The following is a 23,960-nucleotide window of genomic DNA, read 5'->3' on the forward strand; positions in this document are numbered from 1 at the left end:
GTTACCTTGTTTAATTCAGGAGAAAAGAAATTACAAAGGAGGAGGGCAGCAGGGAAATGGGTAGAAGATGAGGAGGGAGCCGAGAGCCTCACGTCCTTAAAATGACTTAAAAGTAATTGGCTGGTTTGTCCATGATTTATTGCCTACACCACTCCTGGCATCTCTTTTTTTAAAGTACCTGATTGATGTGTCAGTTATAAAGCTATTTTAAACTAAAAGTATTTCCTCTTTAACCAACAAAAATATACACTTATCTTTAAATTTTATAGCATTTAGCTCATCTTGCTGCTCTACTGCTTCCTCTTATTACATTTTAATTCTCTCGTGTGAAGAAAACAGCAAAGTCTCAAAGATTTTACCAGAAGCTCTGGGAAGCCTAACCCCTTCCAGCTCCAGCTCTTCTCCTTCAAGAACTGTGATTCAAGATAAACAAAGGCAAGTGGTATAAAAACATATTTCTTCACCATCTATCCCAGAGAGAAGGGCAATCAGCCACAGCCTTCAAAAATAATGAGAAGATTCCAAATTTGTACTAGAAAAGAAATCCAAGCATTTTCAATTCCTTCTTGAACAAAACTCAGAGCCAAATCTAGGACTTTGTCCATTATTCTCTTTTAATGATGTCCATGCTGAGTGCATGAGAGAGGAGTTTTTAATACATTATAAACATCACTTCTAGCTTCAGTAGTCCACAGAAGGAAAGGCTATTTCTTGGTTGTTCCTTTTAAAAAGATAGAGAAGTCCAATGTCTCTGTTTTTTGCTGTGACAGGCTTGATATAACATGGGATGCTGTAAAGTTATGACAGCACCTCAAGGTTGCCACTTGACCCTAATTGCCAGTGCTTTGGTCCATTCAGGAAGAATTTATTCATGAGTCCTCTTTCTCATTGGCAACATGTAAAGAGAAAGTATATTTACCTAGTTCATAATATCCTTATGTAAGCTACCAAAGGAGAGCTTTTGTGTTAAAATCATTGGCTCTCTTCAAAGACATCCCAAAACGCCTGGAAGGTGGAAAGGGAAAGGCCGACTATATTTCAGTGGTTCTCAACCAGGGGTGATTTTACCTCTCAAGTCCACCACTATTATACCCACCACAGATATCTGACAATATTTACAGACATTTTTGAATGTCACCAGTGGGCAGTGGGGAGGGGTGGTGCTGCTGATACTAGTGGGTAGAGACCAGGGATGCTGCAAAACATCTGGCAATGCATAGCATAGCCATTCACAAGAAATAATTATCTGGCCCCAAATTTCAGTAGTGTCAAGAGGGAGAAGCCCTGATAAATATTTCAGCCCTGAATCAGTCAACTCTGTGCAACAAATATTCTGAATGCCTCTGTCATCTTCCAGTGGTAAAGAGGGGAAATAAATGTCCACAGAAATACTTACCCTGCTTCCTGTGGAACTAGGACTGCCTTGCACCCCTTTCTGTCCAGTTCTACCCTAAAAATATAATAATTCCCTCAAGATCAAAAGGCAAAAATTCTGAATAAATCATAAAGGCATCAGCATCAAAACCTCAAGCACTATTAAAATGGCAGAATAAACATGTCATACTGTGATCATTCTGCATATTAACAGTCAGTTATACACATCCATTAAAGAAGAAAAAAGCATAGCAATATGCACTGCTACTACATTTTCCCAAATAATATCACTTGTCAGAAACTTCATAATTTTGCTCATAAAAGTGTACCCTACTACAAATATGCATGCCAAAAAAATAAAGGTCTTTTAAATGTGGTCTTAAGAGCATTTGTTCAATTACAGAAAGGTTACATATCTTACTAAATTTACTTGGATCAATAACAGAATTAATCAACTCATAGATAAAATAGATCAAATTACTTGTCTGCCTTGTTCTCCTTTGGAGCCCTTTTGTCCTTTGATGTTACTGTTTTGTCCTGGATTACCCTAGAGAAAGATTTTTAAAAGCAGTTTAGAATCCAGAAATACCAGCTTTTTCTCCAAAATGGTATGATGTTCAAGTAGTAAGCTAATTTGGGTCAAGGTATAAGAGGTGCAAGAAAATTTTTCACATTTGAAACTCGCAGGATTTTGGAAAAAAAATGAAAGCAGTACTTCCTCAAATTTGAAGAAGATTTGGCAATAAATAAAGAATTAAAAGAGTGCTTGCTACATTGAGATTTTCCCTTTTCTATGATGGCAGCTTCACTGGTGCACTGGTTCAAACATTCTTAGGCTATTCCCTCAAAGGTGTAAAAAGATTCCCCTGTAACTGAGTCTGCAAATAGTGAATCTGTAGGTCTGCAAGATTAGAAGTCCAATAAATAAAGCTATGGAAATGTTCTCCCAAAGGAAGCAGAAAGTCTCAACGTACCATAAGGACTCAGAAGATGGCCCTAACCCAGATAAGACACAAACAGACTTTTCCCAAAGCCTCAGCCAACACCTATCATCCCTACTCCTAAGACAAGCATGTGCCTACAGGGTAGCAGGAAACACAAAGGGAAAGGAGATAGGAACTGTGGAGCAAGTATAAAATTCAGGGTCAACTGGGCCCTGAAAACTTACTGTATCTCCTGGGAAGCCCTTCTCTCCATACTGCCCGGGGGCACGTCTGGAACCTGGGCTGCCCTGAAAACAATGAAATAAATTTCTGAGTTAGCTTGTAAGAGGTTTGTATAATGGTGTTAAATGAGAAGTTTTGTGTGTAGGGGGGTTAATCAGATAAAATGCTCTTTGTCCTTCATCACAGTCAGATTCCCTTAGACTTCTCAAGCAGTACTAAGTCCAATTTTAAGCCTATGGTCAGGATTATTTGTAGTGAGGCTCAGAAACTGGTAAACTTCTCATGGTCTAACATAGCACTGTCCAATAGGAGTTTCTGCAGTGATGGAAATGTTCTACATCTGCATTCATCGATATGGTAGCCATTAGCTGTATGTGGCTATTAAGCACTTAAAATGTAATCAATGCCACTAAAAAGCATAATTTCTTAATTAATTAAAATTTAACTTTAAATAATCACATGTGGTTAGTGGCTATGATATTGGACATCCTAGCCAGTCTAACAACTTCTAACATCTGTAATTAAATTGCCCACTGGAAACTTCCATAAGGATGTTCTATTGGGGGAACCAGCCCCCAATATTTCAATGTAGGTTCTTTTCTATTTTCCCTAAGTATTGGCTGGTCTGATAAAGAAGGGGAAAGAGTACAAAAGAGAGAAATTTTAAAGCTGGGTGTCCGGGGGAGACATCACATGTCGGCAGGTTCCATGATGCCCCCTGAGCCGCAAAACCAGCAAGTTTTTATTAGGGGTTTCAAAAGGAGAGGGGTGTACGAATAGGGAGTGGGTCACAGAGACCACATGCTTCAAAGGCAATAAAATATCACAAGGGCAGAGAGGCAGAGTGAAATCACAAGGCCAGGGTGAAACTAGAATTACTGATGAAGATCCATGTCCTGCTGGGCACACATTGTCATTGATAAACATCTTAACAGGAAACGGGGTTTGCAAGCAGACAACCGGTCTGACTAGAATTCGCCAGGCTGGAATTTCCTAATCCTAGCAAGCCTGGGGACACTACAGGAGACCAGGGCATATTTCATCCCTTATCTACAACTGCATATGACAGACACTCCCAGAGCGGCCATTTTAGAGACCTCCCCCTGAGAATGCGTTCGTTTTCCCAGGGTTATTCCTAGCTGAGAAGATAATTCAGCGATATTTCTCCTATTCGCTTTCTGAAAGAAGAGAAACATGACTCTCTTCTGTCCGGCCCCACAGGCAGTCAGACTTTATGGTTATTTCCCTTGTTCCCTGAAAATCGCTGTTATCCTGTTCATTTCAAGGTGCTCACACATGCTTCACAAACAATTTGTGCAGATAATGCAATCATCACAGGGTCCTGAGACGACATACATCCTCAGCTTATGAAGATGATGGGATTAAGAGATTAAAGTAAAGATAGTCATAAGAAATTATAAGAGTATTGATTGGGGAAGTGATAAATGTCCATGAAATCTTCACAATTTATGTTCTTCTGCCATGGCTCCAGCCAGCCCCTCCATTCGGCTTCCCTGACTTCCCGTAACATGTTCCACTGTCATCTCAAACCTAATTATTTCCAATTAAACTTGCCCAAGCCAGAATCGTTGCAGGCACATTGACTGACTCTCTATTTCCTATTCCTCTACTCGCCTATATCTGGAGATTTCAGGTCCCAGAACCAGGACTAGTGTGAGATGAGAGAGGCACCTAGGATGCAGAATTGAGGTAGGTATTTACTCCACATAATTCTGCCCCTTTTGCACCTTAGGTGTCCTGTTAGCCTCGCTTCAGTCTGAGCCCTGCTACAACTTTAGCATATTTTGTGTCTGTTCTCACTATCATTGCTTTACTTGAAGGCTTCATCACTTCTCACCTGATTTCTACAGATCTGCCTCTCATCTTTGCCTTGCATCTATGTCATCTCCAAAATATCGTCCACATTACTGCAAGTAATATTTCTAAAATGTAAATCTGATTGTGATTCTTCTGCTTAAAATCTTTCAAAGGCTCCCCATTGCCTTATGGTTAAAAACCAAGCTCTTCCACATCGCTCGCTAGTGCCCTCCCAATCTCTTGATCTCTTCCCACCACGTCTTAAACCTCACCTCCCAGTGCCTGTATTCTAATGCTCCCTCCAGGAAGAAAAACTTGGCAGTGCCCTGAACCCTCATGTTTTTGCTTATGCTACTCCCTCTGTCTGGAATGCCCTTCCTCCACATCTTCGCCTTGCTGAATTCCTGTTCTCTTCAGCTCAGAGGTCATTTCCTCCAAGAAGATTTTCTGGACAACCCCTGCCCCTAGGCTGAGTTACATGCTCTTCTCTGGACTCCCATGTAGATATCTAAAACATGACCTCAATCACATTTTATGTAAATCTATTGATATATCTGTCTCCCCAACTATACTGTGGGATCTTTGAAGACAAGGGCTGTGTGGTTCACCTCTGATTCTTATTAAATAAGAATATATGCCTGGCCAATGACAGGTGCCTGGCACATGACAAGCCTGACAAATGACAGGTGCTCAAAAATATTTCATAAATAAATGGATCAGAACATAAAAGTAGAGCTGCTTGAAATCAAGTAGGCACACATTAATGAGTGTTGAAATAAATGTAAAGTTAAAAAATGTTTCACAGTCATTTGCCACCACAGCCACCAAAATAATTTTGTCTCTCTCTTGCTTTTTTTTTTCTGACATAATAACGACAACACAGAAATTACTGACATTGATGGAAATGTTGTGGTAAAAAACAGATGAACAAAAGAAACCACTGACAGGTAAAAGCATTCATTTTCATACATGAGAAAGATGCCCATAGAAAAACCTCGTGTGTGCTAAATTTTTCTAGGTGGAAATTCTTGAAAATTACATAGTTACCCCCTTGCTCCAATCAGGTATGCAGCACATATTCAGTATTAATAGGCCTTCATTATGTGGTTAAGTCAGTTGTAAATTTTACCCCCTATAACCACTGACACACAGGAGTTAAAACTGTCTCTGTCATCAAATTCTCCTTCTTCGATGTATTGAAAAGAAACGTGTTACCTGAGATCCTGGATCACCTTTTTCTCCTCTGATTCCAGGAAATCCATGAGAGCCCTAAAAGAATACAAGAAAAACAAAATTCCCACTTAAAAAAATTTTAGCAACCTCATGACAGTTTTATGATACTTAAAGAAATATGGCTTACCTCTTCCCCGTCAAGTCCATCAAACCCATCGTCTCCATGTCCTCCCTGAGAGTCAATAATAGACAGCCGTCAGGTAAAAGCAGGTCTCTGCCACATGCTTGTTGGGAAACTAATCCCATTTGGATATCAAATTAAACTAAGAAAAAATTCCAGTACCTTAGGTCCAGAAAATCCTTTGGGTCCCTGCAAAAGATGAAATATCTCTCACTGACATATCAAAGACAGAGTGTGAATTCAAAGACTGCCTCTCTAAAGTGAGTGAGCACGTATTTCTTTAGTTGCTATGAGCTATACATCTACAAAGAGGTTAGAGATGGAATTTATTAATGCTAAAGACTCCTTGACATTATTAAAAAGCAGAATTAATCTGCAGACAGGAAAACTCATTGATATAACTGGATAAAGGAAAAGAGAGAGGAGTGATGGAAGAGAGAAAACAGGGGAGGAAAGGAATGGGAAGACAGAGGGAGAGAATGTTATAGAGAATTGGAAATAACATTTACAGAAGAGCCTTACCTTCTCACCCTGCTCCCCTGGACATCCTGCAATCCCTTTATCTCCTTGGGGTCCTGCATCTCCTCGTACTCCCTAAGAAAAGGAGCACAGACAGGTACCCAAAGTGATGTTTTTGCCAAAAGCTGACAGTGGTTTATTTTCATAGAGTTAAGACAAAGCACATGGGCACTATGAGCTTCAGAAAAAGTGAATTCTCTTCAATCTCACTCATTCACATCTGTTTTTCCCCTCTATATTCAAACATGTTTCCTGTTAATCTTCAGGGCTTTTTACGGACCCAAGATCACAAAAAGGTGCAAGAAGAGCTCAGCCACTTCCCTACCTGATCAAACAGCACAGTGGCTGCACTTTGTAGCCATATTCCAAGACTCCAGTAATTTCATCTAGGGCCCTAATGCTATACTGGGAGAGTCAGCATTGCTGACAGTAGACTCACAAGTCAGTGCTAGGGTACTGCTACTGAGTAGAAACAGTTGCTGGAAAGTGACACTACTAGGAGAATGAGAAAGCAAAGGTGAGAAAAGCCAGTCCTCACAGGAGGAATCACCAGGTTGAAGACCCCCAAAGTCAGACTATCCATGCAGGGATGAGCACCGAAGGTCAATGATTTCTGTGTCTCCCAACAACCCTGCTTCCCCAAGGAAATATTTAAATACAGATAAATGCTAAAGTAAAATGGATCTTAAGAAAGGAACAGTTTTGTGCTTTTTGAGGGCAGGAACCCCAACTGTGTCTTTCACCATCATGTCCCTTGTGACTGGCTCATGTCTAGGTGCATAACAGGTGCTCCCATTTTGCTGCATGAATAATTAATTAGTAATGAGCTTAATTCTTGCCTTGCCAGTAAAAGAGGGAGGGAGAAAGGATTTGCCTTCATCCTGCTTTGCTTTCTTTATTCTGAGGATCATTCCCTGCAAAAGGAGGAGGCCTTGCCCATGGCCACAGGCTGAGAGGTACCTTAGCCCTGTGGCTTCCCATTGCCTGGACTTTCTGCCAGAGGTGGGTTCGGCCAGGCAGGTGGATGACACTATTCCCCACACTGAAAGCACTCTCATGCTAGTTTGGTAGTCTCCAAGAACCCTCGCCTCCAAGGGTACAGAGTAAGTGATTTACAGCACCCCCTTAGTGGTCATTTTGTAAACTAGGTCAGCCATTAGATTGTAGAGGAATTTATAATTGCTTGCAGATGAGAAAACAGAGGGTCAAGAAGTTAGGTAACTCGTTCAAGGACCCACATCTAGGCCAACTCTTGGCAGCCTGACTCTAGAGTCTTTGCTTTCAATCCTTATAACTTGCTGCCCAGATGAGGAACTGGCCTTGATCTAAGGTGATAGAAATCCAGTCTGGATGTTTTCTGAACTTTTTCCATCCCAAACAGAGCCACCTAAGTGGTTTCAGTTTCTTCAAATTCTTTCTCATAATTTGATTGATGAGAAAGTGAGAGTTTTGGTTTTAAACATGGAGATTTGCAAACCTCTGTGTAGCGTTTGACCATGAAGCCATGCCTCCCATCTTGAGGGATGCCTTGCCCTCTTCCCTTTCCATGGAAGGGAGTATACTCCAGCCTTGGCCCAAAGCCATGTACTAAGCACTGGGTTTTAGGTCTAAAGAGAGCTCCCTGGCAGATAACCTGCTGTGCCCTGCTTGGGGGTAGAGAGGAGGGTGCCCAGGTCTCTCCCACTGATAAAAACATGCCAGGCTACATGTGTAAGCCTGTTCCCTCCTTACCCCAAACTTAGACCTAGTAATTGCCTCATAATTCAGACAAGGAAAAATGAAAAGAAAGGCAACCCTTCTTCCCACAAAAAAGCACAAAAATCAACATATAAACAAAATAAACATAAACATATAAAAATAAAGATATAAACAAAACTCCATCTACCCCTTTTGTATGAAAATAAGCTTTTTGTGAAAAAGAAAGTAAGAGTGTGTGTGTGTGTGTGTGTGTGTGTGTGTGTGTGTGTACAGTGTGTGTATAGTGGCGGGGGGAGAGAGGGAGTCATAAAAACTTACGGGGTCTCCGTCCTCTCCCCTGTGTCCTTTGCTGCCTTTCAGACCTTGAGAACCCTGGGAAGAAAGAGAGAACAATAAATTGTAGTCACCACCCCCCGCATCAAGTCAAACTTGTGAAATCATTAGGCATTCTTAAGCGAGTCCCTTCCTCCAACTTGGTTGCAGTTTTTGCAGATGTGGCTGTGAGTTTGGGGGGAATCTGACAACATCTGGAGCTGGCTTTTGTCCTTAGCTTTGAAGCCCCTCTGCAGAAGGCGACACTCCTAATTCTTGCGGGAGGCTGACCTTTGGAACCCACCAGCAGATGAGGCCCACAGAGCCACACCTGTGCCTGAGTGATTTGCAGGGAGGACAGTCGTGCCAGCCACAACCCTTTTAGCAGACAAACCTATAACATTTCCAAAGGGATTATTTTATTTTGCTCTGCTATTTTGAGACCTCAAGGAAGAATAGGCACTTCCAACAAGACTGCATATATTTTAATTGCAGTCATCTCTCCCTTAGCCACGTGTGGATTAACTGTGTCATGGCTTACCTGTGGCAAACATTTCATTTGAGTTTGCTTTCCCCACCCTCTAACACAGGCCCAGCTGGCTGATCAGTATACTGGGGGGGTTGTGCTTCTGGAACATTGACCTGAGCAAAGTAATGGAAAAAACTGTGCTAAACAAAACATCACAGTGCAGTAAAAAGTTCAATATAAATTATCCTTCCATAAGGATGGACAGTGCAGAACTCATGAGCAAGCATTGTTGATCTCTTTTTTTAATGAAAAACTTCATTTTTATTGTGATACCTAAAATCCACTTGAAATGTACATAAAAGTATATAAAATACGAGTGTATAGTTTAATTATTATAAAGTAACTTTATAGAATAATCTTATAATTTTTATATATAAGGTGTATGTAGCCACCACGCAGGTCAAGAAATAGAGCATTATTGGTCCCAAGCACAGCGCCTGTCCTGAGTCACAATTCACCCCTGGCCCCTCTCCACAAAGGCACTCTTGACTTCTGATAATAGTTTCTTGCCTTTTAAGAATACTTCACCAGTTAAGTATTCCTCCCTAGATTCAATAACTTTTAATAAACAGAATTTTACCACATATATTCCTCTGTTTTGCTTTTCTTTTGGTCATTACCTTGTTAGTAAAAGTTATTCATGTTGTTCTGTGTAGCTGTAGTTCATTAATTCTCATTGGCATATTTTATTGAAAATATCATGACATATTTATTCATCCTATTGTTGTATAATATTTTATAATTTGTGTTTTAAAGGGCTATGAATCTGCAATGCTATGATCGTTTTGTGGTTCAATCTCATTCCGTTGCTGATGAAGCACAACTCTTATTTATTTATTTATTTATTTACTTATTTATTTATTTTTAAGGCAGTAGGGTCTCATTATGTTGCCCTGGCCGGTCTTGACAATCAAGTGATCTTCCCACCTCAGCCTCCCAAGTAGCTGGGATTATCGGTGCAAGCTAGTACACCCAGTTTCATCTCCACTATTTTTCACTTCTTACCACCTTTCAAACTTTCTAAAGCAGGGACAAAAGTATAAATTGCAAAACCAAGAAGCAACATTGCCAAGGGTATATAAGAGAAAAGGGAGTTATTCTTGCTAGCAGTATCAAAAGTGAGCTCTCCTGACCTGGATATTATACCAAAAAAGTCATATGAAATGTCCAAAGGAATTCCATTAGCATGGAGTAAAGGTTGTAAATTCAATCACTCAGTCTCAGTCCTACCTGTACCAAATTAAAGCACATTAGATAAAATAGTATCACAGGTGAGTGGCACCTTCATGGCTTGTGGTCCTCGGGTCCCATGAGGTCCTGGAATTCCTGGACATTTGCAGAATGTATAGCAGCAAGTCCTCTCTGCAATGTTTCCCTGGGGAAAAAAAAGTAAAGCTGAATGAATAACAATTGTCAGAAACTTTATTTCATAAGAATTGTACTCATACAAATCATAATCCACCACCTACAAGCTCATCTTCTCCCTTTGGACGAGAGGCTGCAGAGAATAAGAGGTGCTTTCTGAATTTAACACTGCAGAGAGGGTGCCAGGCACTGCACTGGCAACATCGCCTCTCCAAAGGAAATGACCTCTGTTTATAGACAGGGCATCCAGTATGTGGATGGCCATGACCCAACTTCGCCTAAGACTTGTTGGTTTCTGGTTGACAGTCTTCTGTTTCCTGGAATTTCTGCAACACAGTTGGGGGTTTTTAAATTCAGTTATGAGTTGGTTGGTTTTTTAGTTCCTTATGCATTCATTTAGTGAATGACAAAGAATGAAAGAACACACAAAAACAAAATACTATGCTGTGGTCTTCCACACTTTTTTATATACTAAGGACCATGCCTTAATTTAGTAGGGGTAAACAAAGGCAGTCTTTGAAAGTTCTCATCAAGATTCCAATTTAGTTCCCATGGCATTTTGAACAACTGGGGATTTTGTTCAACAACTCACCAGGTACTGTGAGAGTTTTTTGCCCAGCTCTCTCATTCCAATAGTCAGATGAGTCCGGTAATTGAATCCTTTTCCAAATTCAAAGCTAGAAAACTCATGATGAGCAGTTGTGTTAAGGGACACTACCAGCAGAGCATCAAGTCCTATGTGGTAAGAACCACAATATAAATAAAGCAAAGGGGTTGTACATGAAAAAGAAGAAGGCATAATAATTCTGCTCAGTGAACATGATTTAAAGAATTGAAAAGGGGAAAAAACAAACTTAAGAGGAAGGAGTACTCCTGACATGTGAAGAAACTAACGGTGAATTTGCCTGCATTTTATGAATATGCACCAGCTCTGGTCCCTGACTTTTGCATGAAATCCCCTGATAAAAGTATTCAAGAGAAACAATTTACAAATCTATAGAAAAACACTAATAGAAAACTGTGTTCCACATCTTACCACCAATGTTGGCGCAATTCTTGGACACTGAAAAGTGATTTTTAAGAAAGGGCATTATTCATCTTGAGAGAGTTTTTCTGAATTTTTAATTCCCAATTCCAAACACCCCTGGGAGGCCAGACCCTGAGAACATGAGGAAAACCCAGGGCAATTGTCTCAGCTGAACTCCTGACCACATGCAGTTCATTCATTAATTCATCTATTCACTCATTAATTCATTTACTAGTTCATTTACTTTATTCATCTTTTCACTAAGCAAATTTTAAAATTATTAATAGGAGCCTATTATGCATTAATCATTGTATAATACAGAGATACAGATGAGTAAGTCAGGCTTACTTCTTTCCTTCCCAGAGTTATTGGTCTAATGGAACAGAGGGTCAAGAATTGGATAGCTGCTCTGAGAAACATCAGGGTTCTATGAAAGCCTAGAGGAGAAGCTCCTAACCCATTCTTGGAGAGTCATGGAAGATTTCTCAGAAAAACTGATGTCGAAGCTGATTCTAAAGGATAAATGTAAGTTGGCCAATGGAAGGAACCAGAGAAGGAAGACGGAGAGAGTACCTGGGGAGGAAAGGAAATAGAGGAAACTCTAGGCAAGGACAGAGAAATGAGGCTGTAAAGTACATTGGAGGCCAGGCACAGTGGCTCACACCTGTAATTCCAGCACTTTGGGAAGCCAAGGTGGGTGGATCACCTGAGGTCAGGTATTTGAGACCAGCGAACTGGTCAACAACATGGTGAAACCCCATCTCTACTAAAAATACAAAAAAAAAAAAAAAAATAGCCAGGCATGATGATGGGCACCTGTAATCCCAGTTACTCAGGAGGCTGAGGAGGGAGAATTGCTTGAACCCAGGAGGCAGAGGTTGCAGCGAGTCAAGATTGGGCCACTGCACTCCAGCCTGGGTGACAAAGCAAGACTCCATCTCAAAAATAAATAAATAAATAAATAAATAAATAAATAAGTTAAGGCTGAAATTGGAAGCAGAGGCCAGGTTCTGCAACGCTCCCAGGCCATGTCAAGGAATTTGATCTATATCCCAAGAACAATGAGAAGGTATTGAAGGGATCTGTGTGGAGAAAGAGACACGCCAAGCAATAAAACAGATCGTATTGTGGCCTTTAGTGAGGTTTCCTGTGGAAGCTGAACCCTAGAAGCCAGTCTGGGCTACACCAAGGAATTCTTAAACAATGCATCTCATTTGACAATTAGTGGAGTCTTCCATCGCTGCATCCTACTCTCAACTTCTGCATTGAGCTTCCGGCTCAGTCTGAAGCTATGGCATGGACAGAAAATATATAGTGAGAAGCGCTTTTCCAAATCCATGTTGCTATCTTTCATATGGAAAATAAGAAACAGTAGGAGCTGTCTCGGGTCAGGTTCTCTAGAACTGGAATCTGAGAGAGGATTTTGTATGTATGTGGTATCTGTATTGAGAGAGAGACCAGGAAAGGGAAGGAGATGTTGTAACTAGGAATACATCTCAATAAAGTCTTAGCCTTTGCCTGATTCATGAGGGACTCTGGAGCGCAAATTGTACTAGAGTTGATCCATTTGAGCAAGAGTGCCAGGTTTTTGTATCCCTATATCATAGTTGCCCCCCACCACCACCAACGTGAGGCATGGTAACTCCACACCCATTCCAAGCACACCCAGGTATATGGTTCAGGTCAATCAAGGGCATATGTCTATATAGAAGGTCATAAGTCTAAGTACTTGGCCATAGCATTTGCAGCATTTTGGGGAGGAGTACGAGGGCTGGTCAAGAGGGGATTAGACGAGGTATCAACAGCCTCTGCTACAAGTAGCCAGGCAAATCTCAACATCTACAGCATCTGAGTAAAGGTAGAGACTTGTTAAGCATATTCCATGCTTCACTGCTTAAAATTTCAACTTGGCCGGGTGCGGTGGCTCATGCCTGTAATCCCAGCACTTTGGGAGGCCAAGTTGGGCAGATCACAAGGTCAGGAGATCAAGACCACCCTAGCTAACACAGTGAAACCCCATCTCTACTAAAAATACAAAAATTTAGCCAGGCGCCTGTAGTCCTAGCTACTCGGGAGGTTGAGGCAGGAGAATGGCATGAACCCGGGAGGTGGAGCTTGCAGTGAGCTGAGATCGCGCCACTGCACTCCAGCCTGGGCAACAGACCAAGACTCCATCTCAAAAAAAAAAAAAAAATTCTACTCAATACCTGCTTCTTTGAGCCTGTCTGATTGATTTTCAAGCATTATGTTGCTTTCACTCTGGAGACCGTCTGAAAAAATAAGCAGCACCTAGAGAAATAAGAAAATGGTGTGGTGTAAAAGCTAAATATATAATTGGGGAATGAAGAAAAAATGGAAGAATGTGGAGATGGGAGATAGAATGTAATATGGATACCTGGCCCCGGGATGCAGATTTATTCTTAAATGTGTCCCAAAGAGACTGCAAGAACTGTGTGTTCAGATGAGTTGGCCCACTGACGTTGACTTGCAGCAAGCTGTCAAACACCGCTTTCTGATAGATCTGGAACTTGGCAGGGAATTCTTGGTCATTGTTCACCTTAAATGCCAAACTCACGTGCACCTCTGTGGCAGCCCCACAGCTCACCCCCCGATAGAGCTGACGTCTTCTAAGATGCCTGGGAGGTAGGATTCCAGCTGGGGGTGGCCCTGGAACAAAGGCTGCCCCTGCACATGAGTGGAGATGTCGAACCCAACCACTATGTCCATAAAGCAATCTGGAAACCAAGGGAACAGAGTCAAGATTAATGAGTAGACAGGAGTAAGGAAGGAGAGATAGGGCAGAAGAAAGGAGCACTGTCATGCCCCAGAGCTAGAGGGTCTCTAGTCTCCAAAAAGTGTTCAAGAAGGAAGATATTGGTTGCTTTATCATATGCATATATGTGTGTATGTATATCACATATATATATATGATACCAACATATATCACAGGGGTTTTCTCTGTCCCTTTTAAAATATTAAAACTTCCAATAGCTATTTGAAGTTCAAACCATAGTTTAGTCTCATCCTCAGTGACTCTGTTGTGTGTGTGTGTGCCACGCATGTGGGGATGCATTTTAATGGTGACATATTTTAATTCATATAATCAGAATACATTAAAGTTTTGAGCTGTCTTTTCAGATTATTTGAGTTTTAGAGATCACAAACACAGATGGCTGCAAATGCAGGTAGATAAGATAGATGATTCAAGTGGGCAGAGTGTGAGGAAAATAAACTCGAGAACAGTGACCCATTTCTGGGTCTGTTTGCTGTTCAGTTCCAGCTGAGAGTAGCTCTGTGGGAAATGGGGCCTAGTGTTGTCAGATATTCTGATTTTTCAAAGAGGAGCCTGATGTCTACATTTTTAATGTAGAACCTTCAGTGTGAATGCTGTCAACTAATTTAGCAACTCATCAACACTGGATGCGACAAACAAACTGCAACTGCAAGCTGCCAGTTGGTTACTCTGATCCTGCCCAGTTGCTCATTTTACAGATGAGGAAACAGTGATGTGTGGAGGTTGTTGCCGCTGAACCAGATTTAGGACTCTGGCTTTCTGATTCCAGGCCCAGGGCTCTTTCCACCACTGTAATCTGCCTCCACTTGAGCATCACAAATGGGACATATAAGATATGGAGAGTTTGGAAAGACTAACACATTTTGTTAAAGAAGTGACTTCAATCGTAACACCTCTAGAAACGTAAGAACTCTAAGGAATTTCTGCATGTTGTGCAAATTCCACAAACTGTTATCATTCGCTACTGCTTCCTTACATGCTGTCCTTCCAACTCCTAGCCTCAAATTTAGAGAAGCTGAGTCCCCTGTGGCCAATCTCAGCTGGAGCTGAACGGTGGCATTCCTGTGAGATGCATCATTGTTTTCCAGTTCACTGTCCTCATACTCTACTCACTTGACTCATCTCCATTACCCACCTGGTCTTTGCAGCCATGTGCCTTTGTGACCTCTGGCTTAAATAACCTCCAAGGACAATTCAGATCGTTTGTAGCCTATGATTATATGAATGTAATCATTAAAAGAAGAAAAATACACTGTATGCACACACACACACACACACACACACATACCACATGAGTCCCTTACAATATGGTTTAACAAAGGTACAATAGTAAAACTTCCAATCAGCAAATGTTTATTTTACTTACTTCCTGCTGATGCAGGGCATTTACTAGGAGGACAGAAATAGGAGACAGAGATCTAGGTGCTAAAAGGAGGATAAACACTGGATTGCTGTGAGGGAACAGGGCTGACCAGAGGATACAGCCCAGGGGTCCCCTCTAGCCTCTGCACCCTTTCCTTGTCTTTGAGGGAGGCTGAGTTATCCAAACTTCCTGGAAGCAGAGAAGTCTCGTATCATTGCACCATAAGTGAGATATTCTCACTAAATATATGTTCTAAATATATGCTCTGCTAGAGCTAGCCCATTAGACACTCTTGGGAAATGGAGAAATGAGGTTTCCACGGAAGAAAACCAAACAAGGAACACTTACTGGTTTTCCTGCAGCTCTGGCAAATTTCACGGACGATCCTTTTTCTCACATCCACATTCTTTAACTTATCAAAGTCTTGAAAAGTGATTATTTTTTCAGAATTGCCTGTTATTGGCAGAAGCTGTTCCTTAGAAACATCTCCTATGCCCAAAACCAGGACACAAATTCCAAGGTCCTTCAGGGTTTTTACTGCATCTGCCACATTATAGTGAGGATCTCCAGATGTGATAACAACCAAAGTTTGGGGGACACCAGCATTTCTTCTCCCACCAGCATATAGATTAAACATGTTGCTCACTTTTTTAAGGGCAAAGTCAATTCTCGGAAACCCACTGCTCTTGGAGACATTCTGAATTTGATTCTTCCACTGGGTTTTAGTCAGAGAGTTTTTCAACTCAATAATACTCTGGTAGTTACTTCCAAATTGAGCCACACCAATTTTCATTCTTTGAGACTGAATATCAAAATTATCAATTAAGTCTGACAAGAAAGTTGTCATGGTAACAAAATCTGAATTAGATACCCTGTCAGAGCCATCGCAAAGGAAAATCACGTCAGCTTCCTGAAGACTACAGACTGCAATAGAAAAAAGAATACATTATTTTCCTCATGAATCGTTCTAAATTTTTCCTTTCCTCATATACTTAAATTGCTTTACTAAATACTTCAATTGCTTTACATTAGCAAATTGAGATAAGTTAACAAGAGGAAGAATCACTGATTGATCCTCAAAAAGAAGAAAAAATAGCAAGAGGAGGAAAGATTAGAGAGTTTTTTCAAAGTTTAATTATTTATACAATCCATTTGAAAAGACACTGAAAGCTAATCAGAGAAAGAAAGTAAGAAGTTTGAATAAATTTCATGTACTCATTAAAAGGTTATTACAAAGGCTAGACATCCCTTCAAAACACCAAGATTGGGACATTTACCCCATCAAGATAATAGTACTTACTTACTGTACTATTATTAGTACTCCTATTACTATTCATGTTATCACTTTACATCCATATTGAAGAGTAGCATTTTAAAAATGCTTTTGGCACATAATAACAACATTAATATTCACAACCACCTTACGACTAATTATTCTAATTTTATAAATATAGAAATAGAATTTAGAGGTTAAGTGATTCATATAAGAGCACACAGTTACTACGGAGTGGAGCTGGTATCTGGACCTCTAGATCCTTTTTACCCTTAAATTTAGCACTTTTTTCTACTGCAATGCTTTTTAAAAATACCATGACTCAAATGTTAGAATTTCTCAGAAGAAGTGTGAATGGCTAGTAAATAGAGCATACAGTCAGCTCCCTGAAGTCCAATCTGAAATGTCCCAAAATCGAAGGGACATTTCTATACTCACTTCCAATCAAACTCAACGGCTGTGGTAGGAGCAGCACTACGGTGATTACTAAAGGTAATTGAGACAGTAGGTTACTCACGGTCACACAATTCCTTGCAAGTGTGGTGTGGCAGACACAAAGACGGTGGCTGCCTGGATAGACCTGCAAGGAAGAACTTACTTCCCAGCTATGGGAGTATGGGCAGGCAGTAGACAGCTTCCAGCTGTCAGCACTTTCAGGGTCTGTCTCACTATAGAGAGATGCCTTGCCAAAAGTCATGCCCTTCTTAGGGCCACCACGTCCAGGTACAAAGTGGGAAGGGAGTTCTCCCTTAGTCCCAGCCATTTTAGGCTGATGCTGGACAGTTCTCATGGGCAATATTTGCTTCAGAGCTCTCTGCTAGTTTGGAGCTTTGTTTAGCCTATGTCACTATTTTGAGTTATTTGGTCCATCTTGCTTTCCCTGTTTATTTTACAGGTGTGGATTCCTCATAAACATCTTGCATCCCAAACTCCATTTCAGCACTACCTCAAAAATGTAGCCATGGGAAATGAGAATAAAACAGCCTTCACACTCCCAGGAAAAGACTGTAGTCTTAGTAATGTACTAGATTTGGAGGACACCCCAAACAAAGGAGATTAAGCCTGCCTGCAGAGCTTGTAGTCTTGTGACAGATACAGGTAGGAAAACAGCAAATGTGTGTCAATTGCTGCCACTTGGAAAATAGAAGGTGTGAGAGTTGGGGGATACAGTGGGGACATGAGGTCAGGTTTTGGGCCAGGAAACGCACACAAAGACTGAAACTTGACAGAAAAGTGAGATGTAGGCAGGCACAGTGGTGGGCTGGAGTGGTCATGGTGGGCAGGATAGTGTGCACAAAGATGTGGCGGAATTTCAGAAGGACAGGGTAGATTTGAAGAGGAGAGAGGTGACCAATGAGCTTGGGGAGGTGGGCAGGGGCTAGATAGAGCTCAGGAGTTTGGAAATTGTTCCAAGGGCACAGGGAGGCCTCCAAAATAAACCCAAAAAAACAAAAAACAAAAAACTGTAAGCAGAAGAGTGATTGCATCCAGTGTGTAGGAGAAAGAACACTCAGTGTTAAGTGGACTGGCAGGTGTCAGGACTGAGGAAGTGGAGCCTATGCTTCAGGGTGAGAGTCCAGGGAGAGGATGGAATGGGCAGAAGAACTGGGGTGGTCCTGCTGTCTTGAGAAAAATCATAATTTTCCTTGGGTAAAGATGATACCATCATTCAATATCTGCAACCAAGAAGATGAATTAATTGCTTACTTAAGTAAGGTAAAGCTATGGTGGTCAAGCATAGTTTTATTTAGCCAAGCAAATGCTGATTTGACACAGGATTTGAGGGAAGGTTTTGTCTGGAGTTGGACAAGTTACAAATATGGAAGTGGGTTAATGTCAGTTTTAGAAACATGATTTATATTAGTTACAAAAGTGAGCTTCTTATTGGTAGAAAGGAAGGAATAAAGGAGGAAAGAAACAAGAGAAAGGAGGGAGGAAGGAAGCAAAGAAGAAAGGAAATTCAAAAGTTGATTGTTTCATTTGCCAGATTGGGAAGACTGAGTCAATACACAAATCACAAGAATTCGGACCTTCCAATTAGGCACAGCAGCCCTTCCTGGGTTACTTATCAGTCTCTACTGCTTTTGAGACCACAAGTGGCAAATCTCACCCTGTCCTCACTTAAATGTGATGTCACCAGCCTACCAACTTCGATGGTAGCTGGTAATCATCTCAGTTCCCTTCCCTCCCTGTTTCTCTCAGCCAGCTTCCATTACGTGTACCACATTCAACTCTCATATCCTGCCCTCTATACTGGTGGCACTTACACAGAAAAGCACATCAGACCACTTGAATTTTGATGTCTCTCTAGAATGCCTATGATCCCATTTAGAGGGCCTGGATCTTTGAAGACAAAAGTCTATCCATTTAAACCATGAGACTTTCCACTTGAGTTTGGCCTGAAACTAATGTCCAGTGGCTACACTGATACCATTAACCAAATGGAGCACGATGAGCAGCCATTACATGGGGTAAGGTGAATACGACCCTAAGAAGAATTTCTTTCTGTCAGAAAAAGGCAACAGAGTAGCAAAATGCCAGGGAATGCATCTGGAACTTTCTTGTATAATCTCTTCAGTGCATGCTGTGGTGGGAAGGAAACTTTGGGATCTTGTTCAATCAACTCATTTCTTTTAGAGATGAGAAAACTGATAGCCTGAGCAGAGAAATGTTCAGTCCACAACATCCAGGCAATCGGAGACCTGAGACTTATGATCTACTTTTTATTTAAATTTTTATTGCTACCCCCATAGAAACTTTAAAAGTAACAACTTACCTTCTGGTGCTTCAGTACACATACTTTCTTGAACAAGTGTGAAAACATCTTTCAGTTTGTCAAAATTATCTACATAGATAGTATTGTTTTTATTCCCTGCCATACCCTCAAGTTCCTTTTGGTTGGCCTTTCCTACACCCACTGCAAAGATGGTGATGCCTTTGTCTCTCAGTTCTGATGCTGTGTCATTGAGCTCATCATGGTCACGAGATTTCCCATCAGTGATGACAATCAGCATCTGCTTCATATTTTCCTTGATGCGGCTGCCATGCTCCTCTGTAAACAGGGCATTTGCATACTTGAGAGCCTTGGCAGTGTAGGTGTTCCCTCCAGTGTCCCTGCGCATCCTCAGATTCTCAATTATTGCTGATCTGTTCGAGTACGTATTAAGGTAGAAAAGGATGTTAGGTTGGTCAGAGTATTTGAGGGCTCCAAACTGAACTCCGTTTCTGCCAACATCTGCTTTCTTCACCAAATGGATAGTTAGGTTAATCATGTGATCTTGATATTGTTTTTTTATGCTACCTGAATGATCCAGCACAAACACAACATCTAGTCCTGTAATCCTTTTACAATCTGAAAGAAGACGAAAACAGGAGTCACAAACTTTCCGCAGTGCATTCTACGCAGGGTGCTGAGAAGGTAAGCGAACTAGCATTTGCCGTGAGTCTACTATGTGTCAGACACTACATCTCACCTGGTTCTTAGAGGTGGCTGCTGCCATTTCATAGAAAAAAAAAAAGGCCAAGGCTCAGAGAAGTACAACCTGCCTACATCATGACTCCAAGGACATTTGTACCCTATCTATATCACTCCAGGATCAGTGGTCCTTATGCCACACCACTCTATTTTGGTATATCTCATTGGGACATGTAACGTCTTTTACTAAGCAGGCTTTCAACTGAAAGGCAATGTTAGAAGCTAGTTCAATGTCAATGTAATGGTAAGTAAGACATACTGATGTTTGCCAAACTGACCTACTATTGTGGAAAGCTCAGGAGCTCACTGTATAACTTGGTGGTTTTACCCTACTCCCTCTGGCTCCAGGTATCTTTGGACCCTTGGGTATGCACACCATCCCTGTGTATCATGTTTCTCTGCAGTTATTTATGCTTTTCTCCCTGACGTTTTCAATTAGAACTCAGAAAGGAGTGGCCCCAAGTAGGAGGAGAGCAAAAACTCCTATTACTTCTTCCCTGACCCCAAACCCTCCTCCACATTATAAGACAAGTGACTGTTTTGGCTGGCTTTCCGAAGTGTGGACTCTTTCCCCACTCTTTTCCTTCCCTCAATAACTTATGCGCATGTATTCCAAAGATTTGCTTTCTCCGCTTTCCACCTGCCTAGCTAATTGTCAACTCTTATTTCTAATAATAAAGTCTCAAATTTTTTAAGTTTCTGATACTGTGAATATCCCCAGGTTGTATCTGTAAAACCCTTGGTCAATGACCCACTCAGAACTGGTTACTAGTCATGACCTGATACTTAGGAGACAATCTAATGCATGAGTCAGATGAATTTCAGGTTATGCTGTAGACAAGGCCTCCACATTTACATTAATCAAAATGAAGAAATGCCAAGAAGAGCCTTGCAGGTTTCAAAGTTGAAGCTATAGCCTTTAGGTACACCTCCCAACATTATCAAGAGTTTTGGAATCACTGCCACCTTTGGGGGAAGAAAAAAATTCCAATTAAGCGGTTACCAAGGAAACTTTAGAACTATCACCTAACACTTACGTGTTTATAAGACATTTTGTTAAGTTTCTGGAAATTCCACATGCACAATTTTGACGAATAAAGTCCAATGAAAATCTCTATGTTGCAGAGGAACAACACAAAACAAACTTACTTTGGTTCGTTTTCTTAGTTGTATCCAAAACATAGAAAATAGCACATGATAGATTTTAAAACATAGGTGTTTTAGTCTATGTGTGGATTGAGAGAAAGCTCTCATTCAAAAGACATTAAAATTGATAGGCTCAAACTGAAGGTTGTGCAGTACAATTTTAAAAGCACTACAATTTGTAAGAATAAAATGATGACCTCAAGTAATCAGAAAAGTGACAAATCACAATTTTCCAAAGGGATGGATACATGAACAGACAAATATAAAATATCCAGTTGATAGAGGTTAAGAATAATAATGTGAAGTAATGAAAATAAACTATCTTTAAAATACCCAGGGTTTTCTTGGTGGGTGGTGCTTAGGATACTAGATAAAATTTAACTAAAAGAAAGATGAAATTGTATTTCTAGTTATTTTCTGCTTAACAATGGCTATAGATAGCCAAGAAACAATTCTAGAAAATAATTTGGGATTCAAAACTGGCTCTGGAAAATCCAGGTATGTGGGTATTAAACATTTGGAAGTTTAAAGTAAAATTCTGGGATCTTTTTGGAATATACTTGAAGTCACCAATGCCATACTAACTTGTGCCAAACTAGATGCCAAAATTGTTAGTCTGAAACATCCCTGGAGGTCACAGGCATTTTAATATAACATAAAGAAGACTAAAACTTAACATTAAAGTCCACGTGGAGGCCAGGGCCAGAGTGCCATATACTGTTTCTCATTATAAAGTCAACAGCTCACATCCTTGAGTCCTGACAGATAACAGGGGCACTTACCATGGAGAGCACACACACGAAAGACAAGTTTCCTTTCTAGTGCCTTCAGATGATCGAAGTTCTCAACGTGAAAAACTAAGCTGCCATCCCCACTGATCTCTTCTAGCTGAGATCTATTGGCATTGTCTACTCCTACAGCGAAGATGGTCACATCTTTGCCCCGAAGAATTCTAGCAGGATCTCTCACATCATCCTGAGCTACTCCATCTGTGATGAGAATGAGAAATTTTTTGGCTCCCAAACGGGCCCCCTTGGAGTGGGTGAAGTATTGACCTACAAAATTTAGTGCCTTTCCAGTGAAAGTGCCTTCATTGATGAGAGACATTCTATCTATTGCATCAGAAATTTCTTGCCGTGTAAAGTATCTATTGAGCTGGAACTCTTCCTTAGTTTTATCACTGAACTGAACAACGCCAATCTGGGTTTTGTCTGCACCAATTTGAATCTTAGTTAACAGATTTTTCATGAAGATTTTCATTTTCCTAAAATTTTCATTTCCTATACTCCAAGAACTGTCCACCAGAAACATGATGTCAGCCTTCATGTCTTCACATCCTGCATGTTACAAAAAAAAAAAAAAAGATCAGAAATAACCAGGTTGGAATGGTTCTCATAAAGTGGCATTAAGGCAGAAACAAATGCATTAATGAGAAAACATTGAAAATTAACTCAAGCAACTGTTGTTACATTTGAAAATTGTATTTGCTTCTTTAGTAGAAGCTAGTTGACTAGGACCCTGAAGCAGAAATGCAACTTCCAAAATGTGTATTTATTCATTCATGCATGCATGCATAACTCATTTATTCATATTTAATTAATTGATTCATAATTTTGAGGTGTAAAAAATGCCAAGCATCCAGCCATGTGTTAAGGATGCAGTAGTGATACAAAAAAGGAACCAGAGCCAAAGCAATCAGTTCCTTGCACTCATAGTACTAACACTCCAGGATTTTATGTATATTCTGGAGAAACACAATTTCAAATAATTTTTAAACAGCATTATTTTCTGGGATAATTTTAAGTGATTTCATAAACACTATAAATCAATATTAGAAATTGAAGAAAAAGTTTTTACTAGAGATAAGTGCTTCAGTAAGCACATACTCATTCAACATGGACTGTTCCTTTATACATAAACTTTAGACAGCCTGATTGGAAATGAACATATACATATGTATATATACACACACACATACGTATGTACATTCATTGTTCTATATATAATATAGACATGTGTACATATATAAAACCAATTTCTATAATCTATTAAAAACAGTATTCATGATACATATGTTTTGCATATATATAATATGTAAATATATTATCTTTAGCATCTATCTTTTTAGTCTTAATCCCTTTTTCTATCTGTAATCTCTGCCTTCCTTCCTCTTACAGTTTCTCCCTCAACACTCTGAAGTCTATCCCATACTTCCTGAAAATAAACACAGCATCAGCCATATATTTAAAAAATGAAAAGATGTTAACTATTACTTAATAAATGTGTAAGGTCACATTCTGATCCACCAGGAGGACTACACCACCATTTTAAGATTCAAGCTGCCTCAGAACCATCTTGAAAGTCATAAGGGGAGAAATTGCTGAAGATGTTTGTGGCCTTGATAGAGTGGCCTTGACCACTGTGGTGAAGTGTGGAAGATTCTCTTCCATGTAACACATGTAAAAGAAATAGGCTTTTACATACAGTTTAGTATTCACAGGATCTACCTCCTGGTATCTATTTGTGACAGAAACTACTTCATGTGCCTGAATATCTATCTTTCCATTCTTCTATGTTAATAAAATTTTAGATCGGCAGATGATTGTCCATCTAAAGATTGTATTTCCCAGCCTGCCTTGAAGCTAGCTGTGGCGTTGTGTCTAAGTTTTAACCAAAAGGTATGAGCAAAAGTGATCTGGCCACTTCTGGGTCTTACACTAAAACAGTTGAGTGTGGTAGGCTCCCTT

The 23,960-nt window shown here is 40.4% G+C and overlaps 1 protein-coding gene across 1 annotated transcript in view; it reads right to left on the reverse strand.

The window, feature by feature from the left end:
• The window catches only part of COL6A5 (collagen type VI alpha 5 chain), a 90,626-nt gene that overhangs the window by 52,896 nt on the left and 13,770 nt on the right, over positions 1 to 23,960 (reverse strand). Inside the window, 16 exon segments of the mRNA XM_033212692.1 lie at positions 1,397 to 1,450; positions 1,856 to 1,921; positions 2,543 to 2,605; positions 5,574 to 5,627; positions 5,719 to 5,763; positions 5,875 to 5,901; positions 6,235 to 6,306; positions 8,248 to 8,301; positions 10,053 to 10,145; positions 10,728 to 10,870; positions 13,370 to 13,451; positions 13,558 to 13,772; positions 13,775 to 13,897; positions 15,668 to 16,243; positions 19,369 to 19,944; positions 21,996 to 22,550. Coding sequence (XP_033068583.1) covers positions 1,397 to 1,450; positions 1,856 to 1,921; positions 2,543 to 2,605; positions 5,574 to 5,627; positions 5,719 to 5,763; positions 5,875 to 5,901; positions 6,235 to 6,306; positions 8,248 to 8,301; positions 10,053 to 10,145; positions 10,728 to 10,870; positions 13,370 to 13,451; positions 13,558 to 13,772; positions 13,775 to 13,897; positions 15,668 to 16,243; positions 19,369 to 19,944; positions 21,996 to 22,550 — 2,798 coding nt within the window.

This window comes from Trachypithecus francoisi, unplaced genomic scaffold (genome assembly GCF_009764315.1).
Source record: "Trachypithecus francoisi isolate TF-2019V2 unplaced genomic scaffold, Tfra_2.0 Lachesis_group0, whole genome shotgun sequence".
NCBI classification, from domain to species: domain Eukaryota; kingdom Metazoa; phylum Chordata; class Mammalia; order Primates; family Cercopithecidae; genus Trachypithecus; species Trachypithecus francoisi.